Source organism: Eleutherodactylus coqui, chromosome 5 (genome assembly GCF_035609145.1).
Source record: "Eleutherodactylus coqui strain aEleCoq1 chromosome 5, aEleCoq1.hap1, whole genome shotgun sequence".
In the NCBI taxonomy this organism is placed as follows: domain Eukaryota; kingdom Metazoa; phylum Chordata; class Amphibia; order Anura; family Eleutherodactylidae; genus Eleutherodactylus; species Eleutherodactylus coqui.
In genome coordinates, this window is record NC_089841.1 from 52,917,676 (window position 1) to 52,942,631 (window position 24,956).

General features: G+C 43.3%; 1 protein-coding gene across 7 annotated transcripts in view; it reads left to right on the forward strand.

The window, feature by feature from the left end:
- The window catches only part of TCF4 (transcription factor 4), a 428,999-nt gene that overhangs the window by 365,367 nt on the left and 38,676 nt on the right, over positions 1-24,956 (forward strand). For 4 of the 7 annotated variants that reach the window (XM_066602510.1, XM_066602505.1, XM_066602507.1 and 1 more), the window contains 3 exons: positions 417-549; positions 19,190-19,260; positions 20,627-20,705. In XM_066602510.1, coding sequence (XP_066458607.1) covers positions 417-549; positions 19,190-19,260; positions 20,627-20,705 — 283 coding nt within the window. The remainder of the gene's footprint in view (positions 1-416; positions 550-19,189; positions 19,261-20,626; positions 20,706-24,956) is intronic. The other 3 variants (XM_066602506.1, XM_066602508.1, XM_066602511.1) reach the window with 1 other exon arrangement.

The following is a 24,956-nucleotide window of genomic DNA, read 5'->3' on the forward strand; positions in this document are numbered from 1 at the left end:
GGCTTGTCCAAAGTGGACGACGCATCTGAAGGAGTCTTCTAGCTGGGTGATGACCTTTGTGGGAGCTGCTACATGACACTGGCCATGTTGGATGTTACCTAGCCTTGATACAAGAGGACAACTCAAGGACTTATGTTTACAGTTGAGTATTCTGAGGGTCTCCTTTAAATGCCTTTACACATGTCTGAGATGTTTTTCTGAGCGAGATTACATATTAACTACAACAATGGGTAGCCTAGGGTTGAGAAGAAAAGACTTAATGAAGGAAATTGAATGCCTACAAAGAAACTTCCACAAATCGTACAGCAGAGCGAAAACATAAAGAATGTGTTGTGTGTATAGCGTGCTCAGTCATTGTGAGTGTGCTTATTGTATTGAGGATTGCTGAATGTGGTCCTTGTTTATCATCCTTACAGAGCTATCCATCACACTCCTCAACGGACATCAATTCTAGTCTTCCTCCAATGTCCACGTTTCACCGGAGCAGCACCAACCACTATAACGCCTCTTCCTGTACGCCGCCTGCCAATGGAACAGATAGTATTATGTGTAAGTTTTCTCCTCCTTCCTTGTATTACCCTAGGCAAGCTTGACAAATACTTTTATCAGAATTAATAGCTGTTGTGATCTTTAAAGGGATTCTCTGGTTTCAAAAACTCATTTTCATCCACCCTATTAGGGAATTCTGAGTTTATAGAGGAGGTCCTTTGTTCAGGATCCTCATATCTTGACCAGAATGGAGAACAGTTATAAACAGCGTCTTTCTCATTATGGAAGACTGTCCTTTATTACACAGACAACTGGTTGATGCAAATGGCTACTTTGTAATACTTCATTTTCCCTCAGGGGGCACTGCAGGGAAAGTGAAAACTCACTGTTAGGTTTTCCATAGAATATAGTTGTTCGCTGAGGGTTCCTGCAGGGGGACACTTTGTGTGTCAAGGGACCCTTCAGACAAGCAGAGATTGTCCAAAGTGGAAATCATTTAAAGTTTTTCAGGTTTGGACTGGTTTAGAATAGATAGATAGATAGATAGATAGATAGATAGATAGATAGATAGATAGATAGATCGATCGATCTGAGATAGATAGGAGAGATAGATATGAGATATAGATAGATATGAGATATAGATAGATAGACAGATATGAGATAGACAGATATGAGATAGACAGATATGAGATAGATAGATAGATAGATAGATAGATAGATAGATAGATAGATCGATCGATCTGGGGTCTGATCCATCGGATTTCTGATTTTTACTTTCTTAAATATTATTTTGACTTCTGAAGACAGTTGTGTTTTTTCTCACTGGTGTCTGTCAGTTCTTGCTTTTAATGTTTATGAGAATTACTATGTGAATGAGTAAAAAGAGGGAGATAATACGTTGTGTCTTCATCATTTATAGGGAAACACAGGAAAGTAGCACTATCTGTCTACATAATTACATGGAGAGACAGGGAGGTAGTACTATCTGTACCTATATTATTAAATAGAGAAAAATGGATGCAGCATTATCTGCATCTACAGTATATTATTGGGAGAAACAGGGTGGTAGTACTACAATATATGAACTACAATTACAAGTAGAGACAGGCAGGATGAACTATCTGTACCTATGGTATTACATGAAGAGATTTTAAAGCAGTACTATCTGTACTTACAGCATTACATAGAAATACAGGTATTCAATACTATCTGTACCTACCGGATTACATAGGGAAAAAGGGATGCAGCACTATCTCTACCTGTATCATTGGGAAAAAACAGGGTGGCAGTACTATACAATTACAAGGAGAGGCAGCATTGCCTATACCTAATTATTTACTGGGGAAATTTAGGGAAATAGCAGTATCTGTGCCTACATGATTTACAAGTAGAGACTGGGAGGCAGTACTGTATGTACCTACATCATTTAGAAGGAGGGGCAGGGAGGCAGTACTATCTTTATTGTATTACACGAAGAGAGAACTATTTACAGTATGTGTACGTTATTATAGGGACAGACAGGGAGGAGGTGTTCTCATTACAGGGAAGTAGTACTACCTGTATCTATATCATTACAGAGAGACAGTACTATCTGTGCCTCCATCATGTAGTTGTATCCATATGGTGCCATTCATATCAGGCATTGGTTCTTGTGATGTGCCAAAAAATATATCTCATAAACATATAAGATTAAAGGGGTTGTCCAGAAATACTTATCGGGACCTGCAGTGTTGGAACTTTCACTTACGACCATGTTCTGGGTCACATGATATGAATTGACTCTGTGCCCCTCGCAACATCATAAGGGGCTGCCTGTTACGCTCACCAAAATAATAATAATAATATTAATAATCTTTATTTGTATAGCGCCAACATATTCCGCAGCACTTACATAGACAGGGGGGAATACAGACAAAATACAAAAATTACAGAACCACGGTTACATAGTAATCAGTTGATGAAAACATTAGGGGTAAGGGTCCTGCTCCAACGAGCTTACATACTACAAATAATGGGATGATACAGAAGGTAAAGAGCTGGAGATGTGCACGGTATGGCGAGGTGGAGAGTGAGGGATGCTGTACATATAGACAATGGTCAGAAATTTGGCCGTGTGACGGCAGAATCGGTATGACTGCAGGAGCGGTTTATGATGGCTAGCAGGGATTGCAGTCAGTAAGTCAGGGAGCATGTTATCAGGCGGCGTACAAAGGAGTTTGTTTAGGGAATTCGGTATGCCTCCCTGAAGAGGTGCGTTTTTAAAGCACGCCTGAAGTTCTGCGAGTCCTGGATTGCTTGTGTAGCCTTTGGTAGTGCGTTCCACAGGACCAGTGCTGCTCTGGAGAAGTCTTGGAGGCGGGAATGAGAAGTTCGAATTAGAGGGGTGCTCAGTCTAGTTTCGATAGCAGAGCGGAGAGCCCGGGCTGGGTGATGGATTGAGATGAGGGAGGCAATATAGGGGGGCGCTGCACTGTGGAGGGCTTTGTGGATGAAGGTAGCGAGCTTAAATTGAATTCTGTATTTAACAGGCAGCCAGTGCAGTGACCGACACAGGGCAGAGGCATCCGAGTAGCGGCTTGACAGGAAGATGAGCCTGGCTGCTGCATTCAGGATGGATTGGACAGGGTAGAGTCTGGTGCAGGGGAGGCCGATCAGCAACGAGTTGCAATAATTGAGCCGTGAGTGGATGAGGGCAACAATAAGCGTTTTTAGCGCGTCTACAGTGAGAAAAGAGCGGATTATTACGATGGTCTTGAGGTGCAGCTGACATGTTCGGGCCAGAGATTGGATGTAGGGGGTAAAGGAGAGATCAGAGTTGAATATGACCCCAAGGCAGCGGGCATACTGTCTGGGAGTTATGGTGGCGCCACACGCTGAGATGGAGATGTCAGGATGAGGTCGGTTAGTGGAGGGTGGAAATACCAGTAGGTCCGTTTTAGAGAGGTTCAGTTTTAGGTAGAGAGAGGACATAGTGTTAGAGACAGCGGACAGACAGTCGGTGATGTTTTGGAGGAAAGGTGCAGAGATGTCACGGGAAGAGGTGTATAGCTGGGTGTCGTCAGCATACAGGTGGTATTGGAGGCCAAATCTCCTGATGGTTTGTCCAACAGGGGCTGTGTAGATAGAGAAAAGGAGGGGGCCGAGCCCTGGGGGACCCCAACAGCAAGGGGAAGAGGAGGAGAGGTAGAGCCAGCAAAGGAGACGCTAAAAGAGTGGTCAGAACCAGGAGAGAGCAGTGTCCTTTAGGCCGATGGAGCGAAACATACTAAGAAGGAGTTTGTGGTCAACAGTGTCAAATGCTGCGGAGAGGTCGAGGAGGATCAGTAGGGAGTAATCGCCCCTCGATTTGGCTGTCAGTAGGTCATTGGATACCCTTGTAAGGGCAGTTTCTGTCAAGTGTTGGGGTCGGAAGCCAGACTGTAGGGGGTCGAGGAGAGCGTTCTCTGATAGATAGCTTACAAGGCGGGGGTAAACTAGGTGTTCTAGTAGTTTGGAGATGAAGGGGAGATTAGAGATGGGTCGATAGTTGGCAGCATCAGTCGGGTCCAGAGTCGGCTTCTTTAGCAGTGGGGATATGATGGCGTGTTTAAAAGAAGAGGGAAAGATGCCAGAGGTCAGAGAGAGGTTCAATATAGTGGTGAGATGGGAGATGACCACTGGGGAGAAGGATCAGAGGAGGTGGAAGGGGAGAGGGTCGCTAGCGCAGGTGGTGGGGCGAGCAGAGCAGACCAATTTGGAGACTTCTTCCTCTGTCGCTGGTCTGAGTACAGACAATGAGCAGGAGCTAGAGGCAGTGCTGACAAGACTAGGGTCAGGGCTAGTCTTGGGTTGGGAAGTTATTTTCTGATGGATGTCATCAATTTTCTTTTTGAAGTAAGCAGCCAACTCTACAGCACTGAGATCCGTCACCGGGGGCTGTGGTTTAGGGCTGAGAAGGGAGTGAAAAGTATCAAAGAGCCGTTTAGGGTTGTGCGATAGTGAGGAGACGGGAGAGGTGAAGTAGACTTGTTTGGCATGGTGGAAGGTAAGGTTGTAGGTTCTGAGCATGAATTTGTAGTGGAGGAAGTCATCGGACGTTTGTGACTTCCTCCACATAACAAAGTAAGTCATCCCCTTTCCCTGTCACAGGTAATGTAGTGACAGAAAAGGGGGCTGGTTTAGTTATTACAATAAGTGGAACACCGAGACCTCTGCGGGCAGAGAGTCCATACCATGCGACTCAATGTCGGAACCGGGAGTGGAAGTTCTGCTGCTGCAGGCTCAGGTAAAGATGTTGACTCCCATGACAACCTTCAATGGGTCAAGTGACCATTGTCTAATGTCTATTTTGCTATAGAGAGTTCTTATAGATAGTCCATACTGTGACAATCAATAGTATGGGCATTTGTACTATTAGGGTAGCCCTTGAGAGTGGTATGGGTCCACTGGGGAGAGGGGCAAACCACTGGGTGGTAAGAACCTGCAGAGGTCTGTGCTCTCCGCAGGTGCTACAATTCGTGCAAGCATGGACGAAGGGAATGTTCCCAGGTCACTAGAATGGCGTGGCACCTTTTGTCAATAAGTGGTTGGATGGTGTGCGATGGTGTCAGGCAGCAGCTGAAAGGGGCCTCATTTTTATCTTTGCAATTTAAACTGAAAAAAAGGTTTACATTGTGCTTTGTATGTTGTATCGGGTTATTGCAGCGTAGTCTAGTAGAGTAGATATTATAATAACATGTAGCAACGTTCACATTTATCAGCGTTGGTCGTTGTCCTGAAAGAAAATGATAGCCCGCTTCATTACAGAGCTGAAAATCTCCATTTTCCATGTATCTGCAGTCACCATTTTTACCATCTGTATATTAATTATGCAAGCGCAACATCGAATTCTTCAAACTTTCTTTCTTCACATATAAAGTAACCTCACAAGCCTCCAACTGTGAAAACATATTTAGAATTGGACTGTGAGGCTGCTTTCATGCATCTGTTGTAATTGATAACAAATCTCATACTGTTTGCATTCACTTTGTATCTAGTGCAGTTCTATGCATAAATCAGTGGTCTTTTCCCATACAGAGACGCTACGAGGGGCCTCTCCACTGCCTCTTCTCTCTTCCTTCCTTCCCTCTTGTCAGTGCTGGCTTTCACCTCTTGTCTCTGGAAGAACAGCAGCTGAGAGTCTCATTAGAAACATAGCTTGTCTCGGTTTTGATGTCATAACTCCCAAGTGCAGCCTGAGAGTCACACTGTTCCTTCGCTGTACAGGTTCTACATGCATAGAAGTCTAGATTTTCTCTTTCTTTCTCGCTTTTTCACTTTCCCTTTTTCTAGTTCTCATTCTCTCCTTCTCTTTTTCTTTCCTTTATGTCTTTCTTGCTTTCTTACTTTATTGTTTTCTTCTTTCTTGTGTTTTTATTTTTCCCTTTATCTTTCACACCTTCATCTTTCTTTCCTTTTTTCTTTTTTTTCTTTATTTCCCTCTTTTCTCTAGTTTTCTTTCTTTACAGTTTTTTTCTCACTGTCTTCTTTTTCTTTCTCACTTTTTCACTTTCTCTTTCTCTATTTCTCTTGTTCTTTCCTTTATGTTTCTTGCTTTCTTACTTTATTGTTTTCCTTTTTCTTGTGTTTTTATTTTTCCCTTTATCTTTCACACCTTCATCTTTCTTTCCTTCTCTCTTTTTCTTTCTTTCCTTTTTTTCTCTAGTTCTTTCTTTCCTGTTTCTTTCTCACTGCCCTTTCTTTTTCTTTCTTTCTTTCTGTTTTTTCTCTTTCTTTCGTTTTGCTTTTTTTCTTTCTTTCTGTTTTCTCTCTTTTTTCTTCCTTTTTTTTTTCGCTTTCTACATTTCTTGTGTTTTTGTATCATTTTCACATATCTTTCTCATCTTCATCTATCTATATTTTTCTCTCTATTTTTCTTTCTTTCATTATTTTATTTTTTCCATCTATCTATCTTTCCTTCATTTTTCTTTCATAAGGAGGGAAGATACTGTAGATTATATATATATATATATATATATATATATATATATATATACACACACATACAGTATTTTTAATAAATACTTGCATCCCAAATAATATAATAATGCTGGAGTATCTTTTCTTACGACTGTTTGTTGGGCCATTCCTCCATTGCTAATTCTGAAATATATTAATAAATTGACAACAGGGTGTTATGGTAGATGAGTGTTTCCCTTCAGTCTGATATGGTCCAATTGGTGTGACTGTTATAGATTGTGTAGGGTCGCAGCTCTTTGTCAAGGGGAATGACAATGCACAATTATCTTACAAATTTCCAGGAAGAAAAGCAGATGAATGTTGCCTCACAGAGTTCTAAGAAAAGATGCTTCTGCATTGCAATGTTATTGGGAATACAAGTATCTAGTAAACAGACATATCAGGAGGACTGATCTGTATTCTTTAAAGCCAATGCTGTAACCACATTCCCACATCATCTCACAGTTCACATGTACTATTCATCTACATACAATATTAAAGACACTCTGTCACCATCTTTTTTGCAGGCCTCCCCGAGAACTCCATAAAGTAGGGTCTGCCACACTGATTACATTGATATGTCTGCTATATGTATCTGTGCAATAGATTTGGGGAAACGTGCATTTAATTAGCAGCAGCCAGACATAGAAGTGGTTCTGCATATTATGCAGGCTGGCCACACCCACCCCACCCTCCAGCCAATGATTGGTAGCTCTCTACCTATAATAAAAGGCCAATAGAAGCCAAGCAATGGCTGGAGGGCAAGGTGGGTGGGGCTATCCTGCAGCTCATGAATATCCAGGACTACTTTAAAGGGGTTGTCCCGCGGCAGCAAGTGGGTCTATACACTTCTGTATGGCCATATTAATGCACTTTGTAATGTACATTGTGCATTAATTATGAGCCATACAGAAGTTATAAAAAGTTTTATACTTACCTGCTCCGTTGCTGGCGTCCTCGTTCCCATGGAGCCGACTAATTTTCGCCCTCCGATGGCCAAATTAGCCGCGCTTGCGCAGTCCGGGTCTTCTGCAGTCTTCTATGGGGCCGCTCGTGTAGAATGCCGGCTCCGTGTAGCTCCGCCCCGTCACGTGCCGATTCCAGCCAATCAGGAGGCTGGAATCGGCAATGGACCGCACAGAAGCCCTGCGGTCCACGGAGACAGAGGATCCCGGCGGCCATCTTCAGCAGGTATGAAGACGCCGGACCGCCGGGATTCAGGTAAGCGCTGTGCGGGTTGTTTTTTTAACCCCTGCATCGGGGTTGTCTCGCGCCGAACGGGGGGGGGGGGGGTTAAAAAAAATAAAAAACCCGTTTCGGCGCGGGACAACCCCTTTAACCCCTTAATGACATGGCCTATTTTGGCGTTGAGGACCAAGCGATTTTTTGGTATTTTTCCATCTCCATTTTTCAAAAGCCATAACTTTTTTATTTTTCCGTGGACGCGGCCGTGTAAGGGCTTGTTTTTTGCGTGGCGATCTGTAGTTTTTATCGGTGCCACTTTTGGGTATATAGACAATATCGTAAATTTTTTTTTTTTTTTTTTTTAATGATAACAGGGAGAGAAAACGCATCAATTCTGCCATAGATTATTTTTTTTTTTTTACAGCGTTAATCATGCAGCATAAATGACACACTAAAATTTTTCTGCGGGTCGGTACGGTAACAACGATACCAAAATTGTTATATTTTTTTTAGGTTTTTACACTTTTTTGCAATAAAACCCCCTTTTTTTGGAAATCTTTTTTTTTTCTCTATAGCTGCATTCAAAGTCCTGTAACTTTTTTATTTTTCTATGTACGGAGCTCTATGAGGGCTTATTTTTTGCGAGACGAGCTGTAGTTTTTATTGGTACCATTTTGGGAAATGTACGGCTTTTTTGATCACTTCTATTGCATTTTTTGTGAGGCAAAATGCTAAATATTAGCATTTTGCCTCTGTTTTTTAGCGTTTTTTTTTACGCTTTTTGTCGTACAAAATAAAAAGCGTGTTCAACTTTTTGTACACGTCGTTACGGACGCGTCAATACCCAATATGTGGGGTTTTAGTTTTTTTTCCCTTTTTTTATGCTAATATTAGAAAAAGCATAAAAAAGGGGTTTTTTACATTTTTTTTTTTACATTTTTATTTTTTTTACACTTTTCTTTTCTTTTTTTTAATACTATTTGAGTCCCTCTGAGGGACTTACATCACTGTGCCTATGATCGCTGTCATAAGGCATGGCAGAGCTACTGCTCTGCCATGCCTTATCGCTTGTACAGCGATAATAGGCACAGGCAATACAGGACGCCAGTGTCTGGCGTCCTGTTGCCATGGTGACAGGCCGGGCTCTCGCGATAACATCGCGAGTTCCGGCCGGAGACACACAGGGATCGCGATCCCTCTGTGAACTCTTTCCCTGCCGCGATCTACTTAGATCGCGGCAGGGAAGGGGTTAACAGCGGCGGGCGCATCTCCGATGCCCCCCCGCTGTTGGAGCGGGACGCCGGCTGTGACTGACAGCCGGCTCCCGCTGCGGGATAGCGCGGGATCACATGTGATCCCGTGCTATCTCCAGGACGTACCAGGTACGTCATGTTGCGGGAAGTACCAGGCTGCCATGACGTACCAGGTACGTCCAGGAGCGGGAAGGGGTTAAGTAGTCCTTTATGCATGTGCTGCCACTGATAACAGGCATGTTTCTCCTAAACTGCTGCACAGATACACACAGCAGACCTGTCACTGCAATCAGTGTGACTGACACTATCTTATGATGATCTCAGAGAGGGGGGCAAAAAGATGAAGACAGAGTCTCTTAATTAAAGTAATTTTGTAAATATATAAAGACTGTATTATACCCCAGAGCTGCATGCACAATTTGGCAAGCATAAGAACAGGGATGGTCTAGCATTCTTCACTGAATGAGTGTTCCACAGAGCTAGCAGTGAGCATTTGTACACAAGGCATTGTACTGGAATCTACACTTCTGCATTATAGAAGCCAAACTAAGTCCGGGTTCACAAAAGCAATAAGGGCTCCATTCAGGTTTACATTTTCGTGCCCAAACAGATTCATCAAATGCTGGAACTGAATGGCGCTGAACACACGGCCCACATTGACTGTACTGGAATCTGTCAAGTTTCTGTGATTCTGTCCGGTATATTGCCGGATGAAATAGTGCGGCGTGCTGCATGCTCTATTTTATCCAGGGTTTTTCAACATATAAGCCTGAACGGGACCTCTGATACAGATGGGAATATGGCCTAAGCTATCATGGGTGTACCTGTCAACAAATTTCTTGACCGTCTCCAATTACAACCAGCAGAATATTGAATACAGCTCTAGAGTATAATACAGGTCAGTACAGGATAAGTAATGTATGTGCATAGTGACTCCACCAGCAGAATAGTTAGCGCAGCTCTGGAGTATAATACAGGATGTAACTCAGGATCAGTACAGGATAAGTAATGTATGTACACCGTGACTACACCAGCAGAATAGTGAGTGCTGCTGTGCAGTATAATACAGAATGTAACTCAGATCAGTATAAGATAAGTAATGTATGTACACAGTGACTCCACCAGCAGAATAGTGCGTACAGCTCTGGAGGATAATACAAGATGTAACTCAGGATCAGTACAGGATAAGTAATGTATGTACACAGTGACTCCACCAGCAGAATAGTGAGTGCAGTTCTGGAGTGTAATACAGGATGTAACTCGGGGTCAGTACAGGATAAGTAATGTATGTACACAGTGATTCCACCAGCAGAATAGTGAGTGTAGCTCTGGAGAATAATACAGGATGGAACTCAGGATCAGTACAGGATAAGTAATGTATGTACACAGTGACTCCACCAGCAGAATAGTGAGTGCAGCTCTGGGGTATAATACAGGATGTAACTCAGGATCAGTACAGGATAAGTAATGTATGTACACAGTGATTCCACCAGCAGAATAGTGAGTGTAGCTCTGGAGAATAATACAGGATGTAACTTAGGATCAGTACAGGATAAGTAATGTATGTATACAGTGACTCCACCAGCAGAATAGTGAGTGCAGCTCTGCAGTATAATACAGGATGTAACTCGGGATCAGTACAGGATAAGTATTGTATGTACACAGTGACTCCACCAGCAGAATAGTGAGTGCAGCTCTGGAGTATAATACAGAATATAACTCAGGATCAGTACAGGATAAGTAATGTATGTACATCGTGACTCCACCAGCAGAATAGTGAGTACAGCTCTGGAGTATAATACAGCATGTAACTCAGGATCAGTACAGGATAAGTAATGTATATGCACAGTGACTCCACCATCAGAATAGTGAGTGCAGCTCTGGAGTATAATACAGGATGTAACTCAAAATCAGTACAGGAAAATGTATGGACACAGTGACTTTATGAGCAGAATAGTGAGTGCAGCGCTGGACTATAATGCAGTAACAGCACATTCACATGGGTGTAGTCAGATTCAGTGTGTGAGAATTGCACCGTTTTCACTGCATAGTAACATAGTATGTAAGGCCGAAAAAAGACATATGTCCTTCCAGTTCAGCTTATTACCCCCTCAAATGTTGACCCAGAGAAAGCAAAAAAAAAAACCAATAAAGTAGAAGCCAATTTTCTCAATTTTAGGGAAAAAATTCTTTCCTGACTCAAATCTTGCAATCAGAATAATATATAGATCTCCACTAGAGATGAGCGAGCGTACTCGGAAAAGCACTACTCGCTCGAGTGATTTGCTTTATCCGAGTATCGCTGTGCTCGGGTCTGAAGATTCGGGTGCCGGCACGGAGCGGGGAGCTGCAGGGGAGAGCGGGGAGGAACGGAGGGGAGATCTTTCTCTCCCTCTCTCCCGCCCGCTCTCCCCTGCTCCCCGCTGCGACTCACCTGTCAGCCGCAGCGGCACCCAAATCTTCAGGGACGAGCACAGCGATACTCGGATAAAGCAAATTACTCGAGCGAGTAGTGCTTTTCCGAGTACGCTCGCTCATCTCTAATCTCCACCCCTTCTGAAGTAATCAGCGACTATAACTTGTAATATTGTATCTCTCTCGAAACACGTTCAGGCCCATCTTGTAATCTTAGTGAGTTCACCATCACCCCGTCCTCAGGCAGAGAGTTCCACAGTCTCACTGCTCTTACAGTAAAGAACCCCTTCTATATCGGTGTGGAAACCTTCTTTCTTGTAGACGCAGAGGATGCCCCCTAAGTCTGTATGTAGGCTTTGGTGAATATGCATTTTTGCTGTGTATTTACTGCTTTTTTACATGATTCCATAGACCTATAGTCTATAATACGGACCAAATCAGGACATGCCGCAATTTTTTTAATGCGCATCAGAAACAAAGGTCTGAAGACACCAATGCAGATCAATGGTGTTTTATGTTGTCCGCATTACGTCTTTAAAAAATACGGATGTAATCTGGACATAACACACGCCCATGTGAAGAATGCCTAAAGATCTGGAGAAGAGAAGGAATGCAATAAATGTACTGAATGTTTTATGTGGAGTACACCTAGACATCATATAGTAGTCTTGGGAAAACATAGACTTCAGGTTATGAATGGTCCAAAGTATGTCTAAAGTCTCTGCCAAACCTCAGTGCTCTCTTTCTGGCCTTGGCCTGGGGGGCTCATGGGACCCCCCTGAGCACGGTGCACATCATCTAAAAGTAAATTGAGGTTAGGTACCTCTTTAAGACTAAAACAGATTTTTTTTTTTTGTTGTAAGTAAGCAATTTAATAAAACAGCATTAAAAAACTCATATGTTGATATAACAGATGAAAGGTTACAATTGTGTATATGTGCCTCCAGGGGGCAGTAGCGGCCACAGCGCCATATAGCCATGGAGCCGAGAGCCTCAGTCATTCGCAGCCTCCAAATATGGTGTTACACTATTAAATGGCAATGAGAAGGGTTGAAGGACAGAACAAGCTGGTACCAGGTGGTCTGAAGGATGTGAAGTTTGGGAGGAGTCCTTTGGGGTGATATATCAGAGGTGCAGCACAAGGGAAGACTTCAAGATTTCAGTGTGAAGAAATTAAAAGATGGAAATGAGAGCAGGTGGATGTGTCTGATCTACTGGAACGCTGCTACTTTTCTACCTCTTCATTGGGCCTTTTATTCTTCCCTTTAAACGGGGCTGATGTTGGCTCTCATTGTGTGCTAACCATGCCACTCTCCTGCAGGTGTCAGATGTTTGTACCCTAAGTAAGGCTATGTTCCCATCTACAGGAGGGGATTGTAGATTGTCCAATTTCCATTATGGGAGCAGGAAAGGGGAGTCCTCTGGACAAATGGACCTGCTTTATGACGGTACCAAACGGCACTGAACGGACCCATTGACTATAATCTGCTCCGATTTCTGCTAGTCTCTCCAGCATTTTGCTGGATCTGTGATGGATGCTCCAAACAGAAGGCTGTGAACGCAGATGCGAACATAGCCTAAACTTTCACTTGCACCAGAGAGAGATACTGTTTGAGTTGGAACCACTTAGCAGTTCACAATGTATTGATACACCTACTTTTGTGACTCTTTCGCTATACGAGATTCAGATTAGTGTGGAGCAAACCGAAGCAGTCAAACCCAATTCCAGGTCAAACTTTGCCAATGGTTCGGACCGAAACCAGAACCTCAGACGGGTAGTCTCAGCCGAACTGCTAAAATTATTTTTCTTCTTTTTTTCCTTTTTCTTTTTCCTTCTTTTAAAAGGAAGAAAAAAAGAAATGAATGAGAAGGAAGGAGTTAGAAGGAAAAGCATGTTATCCTTTCTTTTTCCTTTTTCTTCTTTTTAATTCTTTTTCCTTCCTTCTTCCGTTTTTTCTTCTCTTTTGTTATTAATTTTCTTTTAGCTTCTCCTTTTTCCTCCTGCTTGTTTATCCTCCCTCTACTTCGTTTCATTTTCTTTTTTCCCTTCATTTTCCTTTTTCTTCCTTTTCCTCCTTTTTCCTTCCTTCTTCTTCCTTTTCCTCCTTTTTCCTTCTTCTTTTTCGTTATTAACCCCCTTTTCCTTCTTCTCTTTTTTCCTTTTACTTGTTTTTCCTTCTTCTCCTTCATTTTGTTCTTTTCCCTCCTTTTTGTTCTTATATCCTTCTTTTTCCTTGTTTCTCCACCTCCTTTTGCCTTAGGGCTCACTCACGCGGGCACATAAGTGTATTTTGGTCATATAAAATACATATTTTGTGCACACATATAAAGTGCACACCCAAAAAAGTATGCAGAAGGGCCTATGTATTTGCTGTGCAAATACGCAGTGAATATGCAGGTTTTCTGTGTATTCACTGCATATTTGCAGCAATGCATTCACTTCAATGGCCTATTGCGATGTGTAATACGCACCAAAATAGGATGTGTTGCCTATTTTTTCACGCGTTTGAAAAATATGCTTATCTAAATTAACCCATTGAAGCTGTATTGTATTCGTTTTTTTATAATTGAAGGGGACCTCTAGAGTTACGCTGCCAAAGTTGGCCTTTAAAGGGATTGTGCCATCATACAAAGTATGCACAGGATATCTTTCTGTATCTGAACTCTTGGACCCCTACCAATCCCAAGAACAAGGGGCACGAAGGTCCCACATAACATGCACATGGCCACTCCATTCACTTAAATGGGGGCATTGAAGGTTCATGAGCGCTTGAACTTGGCAGTGTCAGACGCTCCCACTGAAATGAATGCACGGCCGCCACTCCATTCATGCAGTGATCTTTGGAATTGGTGTCAATGAGGTCACAGCTATCGGACTCCTACTGATCAAAAAGTTATGTCCTAGCCTGTGGTTAGGGAATAATTGTCTATCTTGCATAACACCTTTAAAATAATCATCCAAGCCCAATTCTTAGCCAGAACGTTCAATAGTCTGTCTAAGTTATGCCCTAGTTGCTGTGTTGGGGTATAGAAACTCAAAGACACTGGCCAGCAGAGGTGTAACGTTTAGCTCCTAGGCCCCTAGTAAAATCCATAACAGGTCCTGCACCTACCATGTGCCATTCATAATACTAGTTCTTCTTATTTGGCCTTTAAGACCTCTTAGGTACTTGGGCCCCGATGCGACTGCCATTCCTGCACCCTGTATAGCTATGTCCCCCCTGGCCCGGTGCCGCATGACCAAGTAAAACCCAAGAGTTTTCTGATGTATTACTGGAACTTATCACACGTAGCTTTGCGAATGTTTCCATATAAATGACATCTTAGATTTATTTGCTTCTTCTAAAAAAATCAAAGTCTCTGAAAGTTACTTATGACTATTTATAAACCAATGAAAGGAAAGCGTACTCTCGTGAGTCGCACTAAATCCACAACGACCTTCATTTATAGCACTCAATCCCTCTCCATTACATGCATTTGCTGGAATAGTAGCCACGGCCCAGTCTTCAAAAATATTTGGTTGACTATCTACATTTATAGGCTTCTCGAGAGCAATAAACTATCCGAGATCATGTATTATTTTTATTCTGGTCAGCCTCCTCTCTGCTCTTTTCTGGCCCTTTGCCACCAGCATGAAAGCCGTCTTTAGTCCGCTGCAGTTGATTTTATTTCCCGTCATTTACAGTTGCAAAACCTAAAGCATTGCCAGGCGGGCTTCAACATAGTTTTGTCTGTTTTGGGTTATTCCACAGCATGGTTTACATTAGTTTCATGATTCCACGAGGATCTCACTTTGTAAATGTGCATTGCGTTTGAGCATCGGTTCATTAGAAGGTGAGAACAGAGAGCATGTGAGGGGTGCACCATCCATGACAATTCAACTATCTCACATGGTTTACCTAATGGCTGACTTATTTACGACTATTGTCATGGCTTTTATAGAAGACAGCAGGGATCAGAGGGGAGCATTGTTGATTGATTGGGTGAAACTGGAGCATTTGGCCATTCAAGAGTCTAGGGGGTTTGGAAGAAGAGATGTGGACAATAAAGACCTGGTAGAGCATGGCTAACCCTGAATACTTTATTTTCTATGCTCTTCCAGGGAATGATTCACTCCACCTGCTTTCTTCCCTACATAGAGACTGGAGGGGCGATTAAAAAAGTGTAGGATGGCACACAAAAAAGTGTGCTCTACTAGAAGTCCTCTCCAAAAGGACCTATTTTCCAACCCTTCAAGATAGAATGCTCTGCAAGAGTGAGGGACAAGTAGCCTCTTCTGACCAGTAGAGAGACCCTTCTGTGTTCCTATATCTGCCTAGGCTGCCACACAAATATCTCTCAAAGCCAACTGCCTAGGATGCAGGGTGAGCAACCTGATGGCCACATTTCCACTCTAGACCCTCAAGTGGGACATCATACTTGAATATTACTCTTATATAGTGGATTAAAACAACATGGTCCCTCAACTTTCCCACTTTATACTGTTCTTAGGTTTCTGCAACTTCTTTTGATAGCCATTCATGTATTCGATCTAAGGTTGTGGGACCCATCCTTTCTCTTGTTTGGTGGGTGTCCTAGCTGCCCAGCCTCCACTTACAATGTGTGCAAAGCATATACATTTTCCCTGTTCTAGACATACTAGTGTGGTTTTGGACATAGGTTGGATGGCACCCTATGCAGAAGTTTTTTTTACCTTCCCCCATCATATATATATTGCACTGATAGGCAATCTGCCTGTATTTTACCTGCGCAGAAAGCAGCATGATAGCAGCATACCCACACTAGAATAGCTCAGTGAAAAAATACTGTACGAGAACCAAGCTTATAACATAACTACAGCACCAGAGCCAAGCTCATAACATAAATACAGCACCGGAACCATGCATATTACATAAATACATACAGCACCAGCACCAAGCTAATAACATAATTACAGTACCAGAACCAAGCTTTAAACCCACCATACAATAGCAGAACTAAGTGATTGTGTTCCAAGGGCACTGATGGACTGACGATGGCACATTGGAACATCAGAAGGGAAGAGACAGAGCCAGGAGGAGGATGATTCGTGTAGCTCCACAAGACGCTGTCACATGGAAGAAGAAGATCATCCAACTGAGCAGACCAAAAGGGTGTGGGAGGTGGCTATCCTCTCTCACCCTAAATCCGCCTGGTACCCCCCTACTAGCCAGTTGTCAACACCCTCTGTGACCACACAAGTTTACATAGCTAAGCCCGGCCATGTTTGGACTTCATCACGATCAGAACTATGTAGTTGTCAAATTTAGGCATCACTTACGTTGAAAGTTTTGCTCACTACTAGTCCATAACCCCTTGTATGATGATCAATGCATGGAGTAGGAGGTCTATGAGCTAAAGTCAGACAGAATCAAAGGGGACTAATAAAATGTAGATTTACAGTAAACACAAATGCTGGGAATAACCCATAAATGAATTGTAACCTATTAGGTTAATGATTATACTTTAATACATATAAAACACTTATAGCTTAGTGAACGGTAACGTCATTAAACAGGGGGCTTAATTCACTTAGCATTGACCCAGGAAGCCTGCCGACATCTGCACACTATAGCTAAGGTTTGAGGTGGACAAGCCCTAGATCAGAAAGTATTCAGAAGTTGTATTTGTCTGGACCCGTTTACACCGACCTTTATTTCCCTTTTTTTTTTTTTCTTCCCATTGATTAGCTTTTTTACCAAGCTTAAAGGGAATGTACGTACGTATTTTTTTCTAATATGTTTTTTTTTTATTCTCTCTAATTTTTTTCGTTTTCTGTACATGATTATGAGGGCGGCCATCTTGCCTGAGCTTTGCTCTATAAACAGCAGCCATGAGGGGAATTGGAACATCAGTCAGAAAATAATGTGCGCATGCTCTGTGACATAAGAAGAGGGAGGAGGAGCCAAGCTGTCTCCATCATCTAGTGGCCATAGTGGATCCTGTATGATCTGCCTCCGACTTTATGATAATTAAATGAGTGCAGACCCCGCCCACGGTGTACACAGCACAAGCTGAAAAGTGAAAGGAAGTCACAGCAATGTGATGCCGAAGCAGCGAGTGCGGAAACTGCAGTCCAAGCAATCCCTCAAGATAAAGTAGCCTTGGGATACAATAGTTTCTAGATATGATGGTCTTCTTGGCCACTATAACTTGAAACCAGACTCAACATGCAGTCCACATATGCAGCAGCTGGTAAATCCAACCAATCAGCATGGGCATTTCACTGGTACACCCCTGTATTACTGAAGGGAAGGCTCTGATTGGCTGTCTAATAGCACCTCTCCAAAGTACATTGCGGTACTACATGTTCAGTACTGCACTTTAACTGTGCCAAGCTGAGTACCTCCTTTGGACACCAGGTGAGGGCGGTCCAGGTTATTTGCTGGTACAGTGTGTGCTGTAAAGACCCTGAAGAAGCTGCTGTCCTCACATAGAAAGTGATTTAGAGCTTCCAGCAGCTGCTTCTGACTGTTATATGTAAGGACTTGCTTTATCTGTGTTAGTTACCTGCTGCATGTTCTTTAATCTTACCATTGCATTACACTTGGATGACATATCGGGGGGTTCTGAACCGATTACCAATTTTCCATAGTTATGGTTTCAATATACAGTATATTTAACATCTAATGCTCGTCCAGGAGACAATTAATATTGTATCAATACTATTGATGACTTCTCCCCAGGATAGGTTATCTATGGTTGATCAGGTGAGCCAAGCCACTCAGGACCCCAACTGATTGGGCCCAATGTCATTGCGGCTACACATTGTAGAACTGTTCTGTATCCCAGTGTGTAGTGGCAATGACAGTGAACTGCCCAATGAGCCGATCAGCCAGGGTCTCGAGCGGTGGACCCCAGCCAATCAGCTATTGGTGACCTATCCTGAGGATAGAAAAAAGGATACAATAGGTCAGCACTTCCCAATAGAAATATATAGGTGCACATTAAACCATGGCTGCAACATACAATCGAAGCAGACACCAAAAACGGCAACAGCACTCATAATACATTTACTATCACAGGTATACATACCTATAATCAATGCTCTAACCACATTAAATAATGCAAAGTTCTTGCTATATAATTTGATCAAATTACATTGGCCCATCTTCCAACGTCCAGGTGACCGAGCTCACCTTAAAATCATCTTTCAGCCGAAAAGTGCATTTACACGCAATGATGATCGCTCATTTACGGCCGTTTCACCTCATTTTAAGCGATAATCGTTGCGTGTAAATGGGCCTTAAGTGGCTTACCTCCCACCGAAACAATGGACTGGGCATGTTAAAATTCAACTTGTCTCCCCATGTCTGCTTTCGGAGGAGAGTCCGGACATCCCCATAAGTAATTGGTGAGCCAATTCCACCAGATCAGCTGACTTTCACCTACCAGTTATCGGTACGGGCACCCTTGGCCTTGGATATAAGCCTACTCAAGTAGATGCTGCTTTGTAAAGCTCCTTGACTATTTGTCTTCGAACGTCCCTGAGCCGAGCAGAAGAGGACTCTCGGTGCATTAAATCCGTCCTCTCGAAATTAACTATTCACTGAAATTGAAGTTCAGGAGTGCGATTAGCTCTCCCCCCAGCCTGGAGAATCTGGGGGTGCCCGGGCATCAAATATTATAATTGCAGCATAAGTGAATGAGTAACCAGCCGAGTTTATATTTTGCTCATACAAATGTAACATGAATGTATTTGACATCTACCTCAGCAAACAAATTAATGCTAATTAAAGATTAATGCGATATAATTAGCATTAAAATGCAATTACATTATGGGTAAGTGGACCAGGAATAGACACCTGTAACATGCCTCCCTGCTTCTTCTAATACTCTGGCTTTTGTTTTAGCAGCAAACAGAAGCAGCGGACCAGCGGGAAGCTCGCAGACCGGGGATGCGCTGGGAAAAGCTCTAGCATCAGTAAGCGCCTAATGATTGCCTAATATCTGATGAGGCTTCTTGGCGATGACAAGTCCTCAATTGCTGCAGATTTATTCTTCTTTTACACGTGCTGCTAACCGCAGGTGTAGCAGAGCAGAGTATGTCACTGGTACCACTGAGAATGATACATTCTGGTCGGTTTTGCGTAAGACTGTGTGATGCACAAGTTCAGCTCTGCTACATCTGCAGGTAGAACAGTGGGAATATTATGATTTCCTCATCAGGTTCCCCGACGTCAGTGACATGGATATGTAGGGCATGTATAAGGGTGGTTTCACTGGAAGCTTCGGTCAATGGTTCCATCATAGATCCGGCACAAATACCGGAAGAAAAAGCGCTACACGCGGCACCTATTCTTCTGGCTAAAAGCCGGGCAGCTTGGTGGAGAGCGTACGGACCCATTGTTCAATTCAATTCTAAGACGGAGCCATTCGGGCACGGGGATTCCCCTTTATTTCTGCTCGAAGGGAGCAGGAAAGGGGAATCCCCTGCGCAGATGTGAAACCGCCTTTACATAGACTTCCCCAACCTTTATTTTGCTTGCAGAGTGCTGGGGTCATAAAAACTAAAAAAAAGGAACTTATATCTATAGGGTGACAAGCAATATAGCTGCCACTACAGGGGAGGAGACAGTCACAATAACTGGAATTACAGCTGTGTGACAGTCAGAATATCTGAATATCTGCCATTATAACCAGGTGACAACCAATATGGCTGCCATTAGTTGACAACCAATTTGGGATGACATTACAGTTGGGGGACAACCAGTATGGCTGCTGTTACATCTAGGTGACAACTAATTTGTCTGCCAGTACAGTTGGGTGACCATCAGTATGGCTGACATTACTGCTGGGTGACAACCAAAATGGCTGACATTACTGCTGGGTGACAACCAATATGGCTAACATTACTGCTGGGTGACAACCGATAAGGCTGACATTACTGCTGGGTGACAACCGATAAGGCTGACATTACTGCTGGGTGACAACCGATAAGGCTGACATTACTGCTGGGTGACAACCGATAAGGCTGACATTACTGCTGGGTGACAACCGATATGGCTGACATTACTGCTGGGTGACAACCGATATGGCTGACATTACTGCTGGGTGACAACCGATAAGGCTGACATTACTGCTGGGTGACAACCGATAAGGCTAACATTACTGCTGGGTGACAACCGATAAGGCTGACATTACTGCTGGGTGACAACTTATATGGCTGACATTATTGCAGGGTGACAACCAATATGGCTGACATTACTGCTGGGTGACAACGGAAATGGCTGACTGCTGGGTGACAGGCTTTCTGGTAACCATGTCTGTGTATTCTTATATCTACTTAGATCTACTCACCCGATCACACCAACAACAGTTTTTCTTCCAACCCCTCAACTCCAGTCGGGTCACCGCCATCTCTCTCAGGTACGATATTGCACCACGTTCTCTTTAACAGTGTTGTGACCTGTCAGGTGATGTCAGGTGTTACATAGGACTGCAGGTAAACTTACTAGAGTAGATCAACCCATCACCATTCATAAGATCTCTGCACATGATCACTGAATAGGGATATTAAAGGCAGTCTGTCAGCTTTAATATCCTGTCCATCCTGCAGGCATGATGTTATAGAGCAGGAGGAGCCGAGCAGATGGATATATAGTTTTATAGGGAAAGATTCAGTATAACTTGTAGTTTATTCATTTATATCTCTGCACATTCTGAGCTGAAGAGTCCAATGGGCGGAGCTATCAGTGACTGACAGCTATCTGTGTATGACTGTGTGCTCAGGATGAGCAGAGATATAAATGAATAGCATACAAGTTCTACTGAAGCTTTCCCCATAAAACTATATATCCATCTGCTCGGCTCCTCCGGCTCTACAACATGATGCCTGCCGTTTGTCCAGTAAGATCCAGTTGAAAGACTCCCTTTAAGGGGGTTATACATTATATACTTACTTGAACTTGCAGTATTGGAACCTCTACTTCCCACACTCTGTTCTGACATCTGGTCACGTGATATGGCCCTTCTGTCTGTGCCTGTCATATTATTACAGGGGTCTAGCTGTTTAGCTCATCTTAAAGGGGTTGTACTAGAATTTCAAGTTATTCCCTAAAGTTGCTGATCAGTGGGGGTCTCACCGCTGAGCCCCCACCAATATCCACGAGAAGACTCCTGTGCCTTGCTCTCCTGTCACTGCGGGGATCACTTCTTCCCCCGCAATGACGTCACTCTGAATAGAGTGCTGGCCGCACACAAGTGGTCAGCGCTCCATTCATTTCAATGGGGATGATAGAAATATCTGACTGGCTGCCACATGGACAGTCCCACTAAAAGTCAATTGAGCGCTAGTGCGCTTGCACAACCAGTGCTTCATTCAGTCTCCTGCGGGGGTGTAGAGACGCCCATTTGTGAGATTGGCAGGGGACCCCCATTGATCAGTAGGTTATATAGGGGATAACTTGAAATTCTGGTACAACCCCTTTAATAACTACGGGCTGGCTTAGTAATTAAGATAAGCCGAACAGCCAGCCCTCTGTGGCAGGCGCGGTAGAGGTTTCAACACTGCGGATCTGTGTGTTTAGGCTCCATAGACAACCCCTTTAATTCATTACATTCAGGTCTGAAAACCCACCCTGATCGCTGCAGCTGATCTCTTTTATCCGGCATCAGTGGGACCACTTAGATGCCGGATTACCAGGTTCTCTCTTCTTAGGCTTCTTGATACGTCCTCTTCTATATATCGCAGTTCCGTGCTGGAAACAAATGTCGGATTATCAACTTTTGCCTCCTAACTCAGCACATACATCCCCAAAACTGAACGGAACATAACGCTGACAACACGTTCGGCCGCATGTAATCAATGCATTAGCCGTCTGAATGCATGACTGCAGCGCCGGTGAGGGGATTGGACACTTTCGCAAGGACATATGCTAGGATGAACAGGCAGGAATCTGGAACATATGTATTATTGAAACACTTCGGCTAGGTGTTATGTCTGCGTCTACTCGTGCTACACTACCGGAGCAGACTTTAGTGCGATCAGCCCAGATGGTGGCTCAGGTTCCCATAACCTATTGCTACACGAATAAGGGAGACGTCACCCTCAAGACAAGTTCCCATCTAATTAGAACTCCTCGTCTCTTGCTAATTGTCACCGCGTCCATGTCCACTGCGGGAATTGTGTCAATCCGTGTGGATGGCTCCAATGGGAATATGTCGGATTGAGTTTCTGTTTTTATTTTCTGATTGTAGACAATTTTGGCTGTACATTACTATGGGGGCGGCCATCTTGCTAAAGCTGCTGTTACCAGCACTTAGAAGTCAACGAGTCATCTCCAGTCTATAGGTTCCTACAGCCCTATGCTTTACATAGGCCGTAGAAACCTATAGACTGTAGATGACTCATTGACTTCTTTAAGAGAATGTTATGGGCATGCTCTGTGACCTGCGCAGGGAGGGGAGGAGGTGAACTGTAACCATCACTTATTTTGAATGGTGGATCCTGTTCTATCTATGCATAGATATTACCTTTGTAGTGTATTTTTAGGCTTAGGGAACATTCACACTGGTGTGTTTTCTGTCCATATTACATCCGTATTTTTGGCGGATGTAATACAGGCAGCATAAACCCCATTGATTTGCATTGGGGTATATAGACAATTTTTTTTTACGGGCAGTCAGTATGGGCATATTGCCTGCACTGGTTTTCCTCTGCTGTCATTTTGATCCTACTATTCTGGGTCTGTCCATATTTGGCCATCCAAGATGCCCACAGCAATTTTCTAACTAACTAATGCGCACTATGCACTGCATTCTGATTGGCCAGCGTTGATCACATGAGCAATCCTGGTCAATCAGAAAGTAGCTTTAGCGTGTTTCCTTTACTAATCATAAGCCCGGCATCGTTATAGAAAAGGGCTTTTTAAAACTTCTACATCATATAATAACTAGGACCGAAAAGTCCAGTGGGAACACCTAGACTAGAGCATTAGAGCTGCCCAATTCTCCTCTGTGAATGCGCCCTCTCTGTTGGTTGATGTGAATGACATCCTTATGTCACCCATAACCCGCTCCAGATCTCGCGCATGCACGGCACATCTGGGTAGCAGGGCATGCGCAGAGAAAGTTGATGTGTCTGCCCAGAGCAGGGCAATACCAACTGCAGACATGCCACTCCCAGGGTGCGTGGCACAAGTGTGAGAACTGGAACTGCTGGTGGATGATGTAGGGAGGTCATCCACATCAATCAAGCGAAGAAAGGGCGTATTTATAGATGAGAGCACTGGCGGCTCAAATAGTTCAGACATAATAACCATACGATGTGGGAGTTTTAAAAACTCCTTTTTGCAGCTATGCTGAGCTTATGGTTAATAAAGGAGACAGGTTTAGAAGGGGGTAATAAAGTGATCCTCCGATCATGGACAAAGATGGCTGCAGCACTTCTCCGACTACCTGATGCACTGGGAGTCTAAGACACTACCTGCTGCTCTGACTGGTCAGCACTGCTCATATGGGGGCAGCACTGGACAATCACAGCAGGTGTAGTGTCTTATACTAATGATGTATACTCATACCCAGTGTAGACAGAAGCAGTGTGTTTTTCTTTGCTCGTCCAGGACTGGAGGGTTATTTTAATGGCTGATATAGTTCTGCAAAGGGTTCAGAAGGGTATAATCTGGTGTAAGATTCCCTTTAACAGAGAGCCGATGAAAAGAATCCTCTACATAGAAATGAAAAGCCAAAATTATAGCAGCTTGTACTTTGCTTCAGAGCGGTTTTCCTCAAAAAGTTCTTTCCATATAGTTACATTTCACATACTTTCCTATCACCATCTAATAATTCGGAATATTTAATAATCTGGCTTCTATTAGACTTTTTAAGTCATCTATATATTTTCCCCCTAGCTTTCGTCATGCTGCACCCCTTAAATCATTTACCACACCCCATAGTCCCGCCCCTGCTCTCTCTCATCTTCCTAACCCTCCTTTCACTCAGTTGATCAGCAGACGTAGTGTTCCAATGTTACCAAATATGCTCCACTGTCTATAACCTGGGGAAATAGCTGACTACATTCAAACACTACTGAGGTATTAAAAAAGTACGAAGATACATGTAGATACGATAACAGAGACTGTTCAATGTACCCAAGCCATGTTTCAATGGTCATAGACACAATAGCTATTGGACCATCCATTGTACCCAACCCCACCAATGACATGTCCATTGGGTTTATCTCAATGGGCCTGTAATGTCTGCTAAATATATGTAGCTGTGAGTAAAGCCACATATGGTGAGGAAGTCAGGTAAAAATTCAACTTGCCTAATCCCTGTTGCCATAGGCGGCATTCATGGTTTCCTTTAGAGAGGAGAGTTCAACAGATCAGTTGCAATCAATATCTGCCACCTAAATTTCTGTATCTATGGCCAGCTACTGTCACAACTCGTCATGATAAGGCACATAATGGATGTACCATAGCTATAGTTGTTGCAGAAGTAGCAGTTGCATTCAAGCCCTGGTGCCTAGAGATGGTCAAAGGCTCTTCTACAATATAACAGGATACCAGTATTATAAATGGCAGATGGTCGTCTACGAGGTGCATCCAAGTTCTAAGGTCTTCTAATATTTTTCTAAAAACAAAACTACTTACTCCAAAAAGCTGAAAGTTTTGTCAC